Here is a 10,000-nt window from a genome sequence, read left to right as displayed (position 1 = left end):
TTAACAAAGTAATTTTTTGGATGATGATCACTAGATAAGAATAAATGTGTTTTCCATTTTTGTTGAAGAAGCAACTGTCTATGATGTCAAGAAGTCTTGTCTTCAATTTATCGTTAGGAATGGTCGTGTAAAGAGTTAAAAAGTCATACGTTTTGATGTTGTTGATTTGAGAAAAGTTTTGTGATATCAAGTTTACTAAAAGTTTCTCCTTCACAGCTGTTAATATTTTCGTGAGGAGCAAAGATAGGGGATTGGTAGAATACTTACTGGATTCAGCAATGTATCTTTGTGTGTAAGGGTTTTTATGAAGTTTAGAAATCCAGTATAGGTACGGTAACTCATATTCATCCGACACATTGACTGGTTCTTCATATTCAGCCCATCGTATGTTATGTACCGTAACTCTTAATTTTCTACTCTAAAGATGATCACTAAAAATGTTTGTAAAAAGCTATGGAAAATGGAAGGGAAAACATCAGTTTAAGTGTGCTAAAACAATTCTTCCTAGTTTATTATTGAATTTTAAAACAACTGGTATATCTTTTTCATATTGCTTGTTTTCAGTACTCTGGAAAAAGAAAGTTCAGTATATACTGAAATATTTCGCATTTTTGCATCACAATCCGTAGCAGCGCGATATTTTGATATATCGACGATGTATTATCTATTAACAATAATAATATCGATTATATTAATAATATTAATTAAGTAATAATTAATAATATTTAAAAACTTTGACCAGCTATTGTAGAAATATTACTTTTACTGAAATTTCAGAAGTTTATTTCCTTAAATAATTTTTTGTAAGAATCATGGAATGAAAACCTTGAATATGGCATTCTGTCAGTCATATAATATGTACATGGCTGTACACTGTGCAGGGAAAATTTAAGACACCGAGACCAGAAACTGCATATAATGGTGTAAAAGGTACTATGAATTGACCATAGATATGAACATAGTTTATAGATAAGCGATTCTTTTTGACAGATCATATTATGGTAAAACAAAATACATGTAATACCAACATGTAGCTCTTAGCACAGGTGCTTGGGTTCAGAACACCCCCTCCCCGAATAACCTAGCTACACGATCTGTTACATGTATCCAGTGATGGTAGTTGTAAAAAAGCTTGTTCGGGTTATTTTAGACGTTTGGAGTACACAAGACATTGTTGACATGTATTAGAGAGATTTTCAATAAAAAATGATTAAATCAACTCGTGAAGGTTAACTTTTAGCGCAATATACATAACATGTGCATGTATTTATTATCAGTCCTTAATTTAACTATTAATATTAACTAATACACACGGTTTAATTACATTCAAGTGGTTGATAAGACTAACGTACTTTTGAACATACAAACGTGTGCAGCTCCAGTTTGCTCTCATTGAATTGATAGTGAGGCCTACCGCACGCCTTTATCCAACGTAAACATTCATCTTTCTGTGATTTTGGTTTTGAAAATGGGATAAACCTCGCTTCTAGTATCCTTTCTGGGTCCCGTGTATCACTGTTGCATTTCCCCACTCGCAAATCTCTACCAATTTTAAGAGAACTCGAAGTAATGGGGTTCAAACAACTCGGACATCACAGTTTAGTCGGAGGTAATGGCGGACAGTTCTTCTGCGATTCTGATTGGCTGTGCGGGGATGATAACCGCACCTTCCCTGACGACGTGGAAGCGTGAAGTGTAGCCCAAATTTAGGATTTTTAACTAATTCTTTCTTATACACGTGTTCCCATTAGAACTCTCTGCGCTCGCTATAATATTGACTTCAGAAAATATTCAATATGATTTTAACAGATTACGGTTTGCTGGACATCACTTTATGCATTCGAAAAACACGTTGCTGTTCATAGTGATACTGAACATACTGGATTGTGTTTTGGTCTTGGGAGAACTCTTTCTTGACATATATTACTTAAAAGGTGAAACAAAATGTCTCCTCTGTGTAAAGTTTATTTCTACTGCATCACGTCTTCATGAGATTATGTAGCACAGCGGCACATGCATCACATTATTGATCTCAATATTTTTATGTTCTCAGCATTTTTAATCACCCGCGTCTTATTAAAAATTTATGGTGCTATACTGAAATAAGATCATTACCATTACATTTTGATACAAAACATCAAATCGGCCGCCAAGATTTATAGCATTCTAAACTTTTCCCAAAAATGTACAATGGAGATCATGCAAACATGTAAATACACTAATACAATAAAGAAATTTTTAGTACTAGTGCATTATTATAAATCTAAATATGATTCCAAATATCAATAAACTTTTTGTGTTATTTTAAGAAGTCGAATATAAATACAAAATCTATTTTTTTAACTGCAGTCTATTCTCAGTGTATAGGTAAACGTTTCTCCTCAGGTGTCATGGACAAAGAAGAACTCGGTGCTAGTTTGTTCATGGAAGGAATGAAGCAGTTATACCCCAGAGAGTTAATAAACGTAGCAGAGACAGATATTGACAGACTATACAACATCATTTTATCCAGCACCGTGGATTTCCCTTCAGCTTCCAGTAATCAACATAATACCTTAGCCATTCAGTCTTCAGACACAATTTACAGTGAACAATTCAAAGTAAACTATAACGAGTCTTTAGGAAATTCAAACCACAGTGTTGTCAAACGAAGTGTTTTGTATGAAGAGCCCAGACTAAACAAGACTCTAACAATACCGGGGGCAGACAACAGTCCTCCTGTGCAGTATAGAATAGAAGTCAAACTGGCCCACTTGTTTCATTACTTCAGTTTATCCATTCTTACCATACTGGTTATCGAGGTAAGATTTGAAGGGAAAAAGCTTCCCTTTTACATTCTCCCGCCCGCCAGCATGTAGAGGAGATGTAATGTATTCTCCCGCCCGCCAGCATGTGTTGGGGATACATTGCATGTCCGCAACACTGTTCCAAGGAGATGGCCCGCTTTGCAGTGCCTTCTGATGTATTTTTGTTACGTTGATTTTATCTAGACTACAAAACCATATTGGACACTAATTTCAACATGTCTATTCTTACTCATTGTCTTCGAGTATGTTCATGTACACTTCATAATATAATAGCCTAGAGCGCAGCTAAACATGTATCTAACATATTGTCCATTGTTTTAGAATATATGTAAGGTTTTCTGCAGCGGGAAAGAATTCTTTGAGAAAAAGTTGGAGGTGAGTTTTAACAAATTGCCAAGGTCATTTATAAGTTCGCAGTAAAGTAAGATTCATCAACATGTAATCAATGCACTCAAAAATGTAATGTAACTGTTTTTCCTAAACCCACAAATGACTTGTAAAAAAAAAAAAAAAAAAAAACACCACACAATTAAAGCGATACATGTATTTATTTTTATCTTGACGCAGGTGTCCCTCTCACCCCCACACAATACGCAATTTCCGAGTTGCTCAATAGTTCTTTCCCTTTGTGGAACTCTTACGCACAGTGAGACACAAAACATACTATCGTCCACACGCGGTGGGTACAAATGCTTATAGCTGCCTTGCCTAAAGGCCGATTATCAGATATTATGCAACCACCAAAACTGCAGGGACACACAATATTAGTAAGTTTGATAGTATTTGATTAGAAAATAGCTCAAACAAAAATCGATAATCACCATTTTTCTTTGATTAAAATATCACTCGTGTAGAAGAGAAAATAAAAAATAATTTCATATTTATTTTAATGGCCTAATTCAATCAAATATTAATCTTGATACGGTCAGTTTAATGTATACCAACGGCTGATATAAACAAAATTTACACTTTCATTACTTTTACCCGTATTAACATACATGTAGCTAGTCTATAGTATATGTATACATCTTGTACTCACCAAGCGTTCAACAGAACACTGAACGTACCTTTTTCACAGAAGAGCTGATATCTCGGAAGTTGCGTATTAGAGCGATATTCATTTTTATTTATGACGTAGGTGTTCCCCCACACAATTAGAGCGATATTTATTTTTATCTTGACTTAGATCCCCCCCCCCCCTCACTTAGAGCAATATTTATATAAATTTTGACGTAGATGTTTTCTCACACAATTAGAGCGTTATGAAAGGTGAAGATAACGAACAGTGATCAATCTCATAACTATTCATATCTATTTTCATCTTGACGTAGGTGTTTTCCCACAGAATTAGAGGAATATTTATTTTTATCTGAGCGATATTTATTTTTATCTTGACGTAGATGTTTACCCACAGAATTAGAGCGATATTTATTTTTATTTGAGTGACATCTATTTTCATCTTGACGTAGGCGTTTTCCCCACACGATAATTGTCAATTAGAGCGACATTTATTTTATCTTGACGTATGTGACCCCCCAAACAATTAGTGCGATGTTTATTTTTATCTTGACGTAGGTGTCCCCCCACACAATTTGTGCGATGTTTATTTTTATCTTGACGTAGGTGTCCCTCCACATAATTAGAGCGATATTATTTTTTTTTTATGACGTAGGTGTTCGACGCCGTCGTGGTTGTTTTTTCCTTCGTACTGGACCTTGTTTTCATCAAAGGCATCCATGTGTTTAAAGTGCAGAAATTCCTCATCATTTTAGTGATCCTTGTTCCATGGAGGATAATACGCGTCGTCAACAGTGAGTACATGTACCTATCTGCAAAACAAAACGTTGTAAAAATGAATTCAGACTCGTTTAATTTCTTTCGATCGCCATCAATAGTTCCAATACTGTACATTGTATGTGTAGAGGTGTCTACAAATACCCCTCTTGTTGTTGCAAATGGGTCTTGAAAATAAATTTGAGATTCGGTAAAATCTCATTTTAGAGTGTGTGGAATATGAAGAGTGCTTCTCACACGGAGAAACATATCACATTTTTTCTTGCATTGCACGCGGTGATAATCTTTTAAATGAAGAAATCTTAAGTATTATAAAGTAGCTGTACCACAAGAAGCAATGATGTACACTTTATCAATATGAGAACAACACGTGATATTGTTCTGATTAATAGTTAATTTTACTTATAGCGTTACATTATTCAGGTGATGTAAAAATATTTATCTTGAAGTTAATTTTCCTTAGGGACCCCTTTCTTGTTATTCCTTAAAACACACGTTATTCTGAAAATACTTAGGGTTTTATAACGTCTACTCTGTAGACTTATGCCAAAATGTATTTTTTTTTTAAATATAGAGGTAGAAAACATGATTTAACCCTAGATCTTTTGTGACCCCTCACCATGTTTCCAACATCAATAGGTCATATGTAAAACTTAAATATTTGCATGTCGCACATGTTCTTGTATATAATGTTTTGAGTACATTGAAACATACATTAACGGTTTGTCCCATATTTTAATGACCTCTGCACATTAAAACCCTTCAGAAGCTTTGTAAGTTGGCAGTAGATGTGTTGACATTAATTGTGTAATTAAGTTGACAGTAGATGTATGCACATTAATTTTCAAAGTCATAAGGTTATAAATGTGAGATTTATCAAAACTCAGAATTCAGGTGACGCTAATGCACGCCATGCAAAATACGTCTCACGCTTACCAGAAAAACCGAGGTCCCGTGTCACAGCAGGATCCCTCCCTGCTCAATGGTCATAAGCGCCGAGCATAGGCCTAAATTTTGCATCCCTTCACCGGCAGTGGTGACGTCCCCATGTGAGTGAAATATTCTCAAGAGGGACGTTAAACAATATTCAGTTAATCAATCAATATAATGTTCTTGAACTTTGAAAAAATATTGCCACAAATGTTTCAACAAGAGGTGTTTGTAAAACACATATGCCCCCCATGGTGCAAAATTGAAAAGGGTCATACACTAATCATTTAATTGATAGTAGTATCATCAATTCAAAATATTGAGCAGGCAATATCGTCCTATGTCCAGAGTGGATTGACCATGTGACCTAAAAATCAATAGGGGTCATCTACTCCTTATGCTATACCAGTGTACCAAGTTTGGTGTCAATCAAGCGAATAATTCTTAAAATATAGGAGACAATATATTACTATGTCCAGTTCAACCATTGGCCTTTGACCATGTGACCTCAAAATCAATAGGGGTCATCTTCTCCTGAAGATGTACTAGTGTATCAAGTTTGATGTCTGTCAAGCAAAGGGTTCTCCAGATATTGAGTGGACAGTATATTACTATGTCCAATTTGACCTTTGACCATGTGACCTCAAAATTAATAGGGGGTCTGTAACAGTATACCAAGTTTGATGTCTGTCAAGCAAAGGGTTCTCAAAATATTGAGCGGATAGATATTTCAATGTCCAGTTTGACCATTGACCATGTGATCTCAAAATCAATAGGTGTCATCTTCTCCTGAAGATGTACTGATGCACCAAGTTTGATGTCTGTCAAGCAAAGGGTTTTGAAGATATTGAATGGAGAGTATATTCCTATGTCCAGTTTGACCCTTGACCATATGACCTCAAAATCAATAGGGGTCATCATCTCCTGAAGATGTACCAGTGTATCAAGTTTGATGTCTGTCAAGCAAAAGGTTCTCTAGATATTGAGGTGACATTATATTCCAATGTCAAGTTTGACCCCTGACCATATGACCTCAAAATCAATAGGGGTCATCTACTCCTTAGGATGTACCAGTGTGCCAAGTTTGATGTCTGTCAAGCGAAAGGTTCTCAAGATATTGAGCGGACATTATATTCCTATGTCCAGAGTAGATTGACATTTTGACCTGAAAAAACAATAGGGGTCCTCTTCTACTCATAACCAACCCACATATGAAATATCATTATCATCAAGAGAATGGTTCTCAAGATATTGAGCGGACAACATGTGGTGTACCGACCGACAGGTGCAAACCGATATGCCCCTCTTCTTTGAAGGGGGACATAAATATATACATGTACAAGATTAAGAGAATTGGATCTGTGTTGACGTCTATCGTTTTACATGAAACGGCGGTTCAGAATAGCAATTTCCCTTTGTGATGTCTCATAGTCGAAAGGACTTCCATTGCAATTTTTCTCTTTATGTTTCACAACTATTAATTTCAAATTATTCTTTAAAGAGAACAACACAAATATGAAACATAACATAAAATGATGGTAAACGTGTTTCAGGTCTTATAGTTGCCGTAACAGACCATGCCCATTTCAGGATGAAATTACTTTATAAACAGAAGAAAACTGTAACACAAGATTTAAGAGCTAGCAAGAACGACATAAAGACACTACAAGTAAGTAAAGTATGCAATTAATCAAAAACAAGGGGCAAGGGAAGACCCAAGAATGAATATATACATGTATTTAAGAAATACTGTTCGCGATTACGTGGGATGTTTCAGGATAACCTTCGAGATCAAGAAATGCTATTTTAAAATATAAAAGGCAAAGCGTTAGTCCTCAAACAACATTTGAAGACTGAGGAGGTTATCCTGCATTCTTCTACGGCTCAGAAATTATCTATACAACTACATGTACGAATTAGGTCACCGTGACGTCATGGCAGTTAGACCTAGATATTTGTTTTGAAGACGAAAAAAAGTGAGATGGTAGGGTATACTACTAGATCTTTTTTGAAAATAACATTTTAAGTATTTAGTTTAATGCTGACGGATTATAATATATGTAGTTCAAGGCAGATACGAATTCGACTTCATCTCCAGTTCAGCTACACGGCGAGTCACAGTACCAGGTACAAGCAATCATTGAATGGCACTGAATTTTGAGGCGACCAAATGTTTTTATTATAGCCAAGACAAAGTCAATATTTTCTCCAGAATGGCTGCATTCGATATTACAACGTTCGGTACGAGTGTTCCTCTAGTGTCTTGGAGAAATCATGGTTTCTTATAACATTTTGGACATTCAAAATTGACCCATTCGTACCTACTAAACAGAGAACCTCAGCCTGAATGCATATCTTGTGACTGTCCATTAACTATACATCACATTCTTTTAGAACGTAGTGATTTTACGCCCATACGAAATATACTTTTTAATTGTGTACAATCAATGAAAGAACTATTTACAAATGTTGACAATCATTATATTATACAATATTTACAAGAATGCGACTTTTACAGAAAAAATTGAAAACTTTTATAATACAACTGTTTATATATACGAACTGATTTTAGTTTTTTAACCTGTTTATATATTTTTGACTTTTATGTCCGTCGTATGGGACGTTAAAGGGTTCCCGTGTCAAGGATCACAACCCCCTTGGCACGTAAAAGATCGTTTCACTGATGTTCGAAAAAGAATAGGCTCACTGGGGGCCGTCAAGGAAACTCAAACACTCACAACCAAACATCATTCAATTAGTTAACCGCCGTAAAATGGCTGAAATATTGCCAAAATGGCGTAAAACCTCAATCAATCAATCATATAACATTTTGTCAATCAGATTAAAATCAGATCCTCGATCCACTCCTCTTTCTTCATATGTGTAAACGTGTAACGACAAGATGAAGGAAGAGGAGCGGATCGAGGATCTGATTTTAATCAGATTGAACATTTTGTGTACCTATTGCATTAATCAAAATTTTATAGACAGAGACAAATTTTCTCTAGAAACATTTCTTTAGAATCACTGCATTCCAAGTTAACATTTGACAAATGTATTCCTACAAACTTCGAATTTAAAAATAAACAAAAGATGTTTTTATGAAAAACAAATGTCTCCCCAGCTCCCCAAATTAAAAGTGCTCCAAATGAAACCTCTTCCCCTTAATATACCGCATGGTATGGAGGAAAAAGCATAAGCAAGAACATAGACATTATGAACTCCGATAACAAACACAGGTAAAGTGCTCACAAACTATATTACACCTTCCACCCCTCAGATCCACTATAACTTTAAGAATAACAATTGGATCCTCCTGTCCCTGCAATATGCACATCTCCAAATTGCAATGAAGTATTGTACAGAATTTCAAGTCTATCGATAAGCCATATATAGTAGAAGCGTTCACAAGCTACATGTATTATAACACCCTCCACCCCTCTTAGATCCACTATAACTATTAGGAATCCTATCCCGACAATATGTACATCTACAAATGACAATGAAGCATTGTACAAAGTTTCAAATCTATCCAATAAGCCATATAGGAGAAGTGTTCACAAGCTATTTTACATCCTCCACCCCTCTTAGATCCACTATAACTTATAGGAAAATAATTGGATCTTCCTGTCCCACCAATACGCACATCTACAAATGACAATGAAGCATTGTACAAAGTTTCAAGTCTATCTGATAAGCCATATAGGAGGAGAAGCGTTCACAAGATTTTGTGACAGACAGACGGACGGACGGAAAGTACAAAAACATGTCTACCCCTGAAAGAGAAGAGACATAATGAAAGGGGGTAATTTCCAGAGGGATTGAAATTTTAATATAATTGTCAAGACTGTTAATTGAGTTACACAAAACAAACTTTCAACTTTAGAGTATAGATTTACTGTGAAGCTCTGAACGATCCATTTGAGCGATTCAGACCCTTGAAACCTTTTTCCCCAAACAATATCAAGTTAAAATTTAGGATTATTTATCCACTAAATAAAATTTACGTGACTCTTGTTTTGTTTATTCATTGGCTTACATTTTTAGTATACACAGCTAAACTGAACTAATTAATATTCTTTGCCAGAAAAGCTACAAGTACCAATAAATCTGTGCCATGGTTTTTAATTACAGGACTGTGTAGAGTCGTTACGAGAATTAGCATTGCTGGCTGGTGTCTCGAATAGTGAGGTGGATTCGCAGATAGGTATGATAAACATTTGTTTCTAAAATCTTCATTGCAGTATATTAGAAATATGGCTGAAATGTCGTCGATTTGGAGTAAAAACCTTTATAGTCAATTTGCCATGAAGTTATATTTATAATCCCTAATTTGTATGTTGCAGCAGCATACAAAATATCGACGAAAAAGGAAAAACATCACAACAATGTGAGTGAACACAGCTTCCTTTCCTCGTTTGCAGTAGGACATTTGGGGTTCAACGATGTAGACCATTTACAACGTCCTG

At 35.3% G+C, this 10,000-nt stretch overlaps 1 protein-coding gene across 2 annotated transcripts in view; it reads left to right on the top strand.

Annotated features, from left to right (window-relative positions):
- Positions 1-10,000, top strand: part of LOC125648421 (uncharacterized) — a 15,849-nt gene that overhangs the window by 5,527 nt on the left and 322 nt on the right. For both annotated transcript variants that reach the window (XM_048875528.2, XM_048875530.2), the window contains exons 2-8: positions 1,810-1,934; positions 2,386-2,801; positions 3,129-3,182; positions 4,480-4,618; positions 7,085-7,200; positions 9,666-9,738; positions 9,878-10,000. The exon at positions 9,878-10,000 is cut by the window's right edge and continues 322 nt beyond it. In XM_048875528.2, the coding sequence (XP_048731485.2) occupies positions 1,810-1,934; positions 2,386-2,801; positions 3,129-3,182; positions 4,480-4,618; positions 7,085-7,200; positions 9,666-9,738; positions 9,878-10,000 (1,046 nt within the window). The remainder of the gene's footprint in view (positions 1-1,809; positions 1,935-2,385; positions 2,802-3,128; positions 3,183-4,479; positions 4,619-7,084; positions 7,201-9,665; positions 9,739-9,877) is intronic.

Source organism: Ostrea edulis, chromosome 6, assembly GCF_947568905.1.
Source record: "Ostrea edulis chromosome 6, xbOstEdul1.1, whole genome shotgun sequence".
Classification (NCBI taxonomy): domain Eukaryota; kingdom Metazoa; phylum Mollusca; class Bivalvia; order Ostreida; family Ostreidae; genus Ostrea; species Ostrea edulis.
The sequence above is the reverse complement of the archived record's forward strand: the minus strand, read 5'-3'. Positions and strand labels throughout refer to the sequence as shown.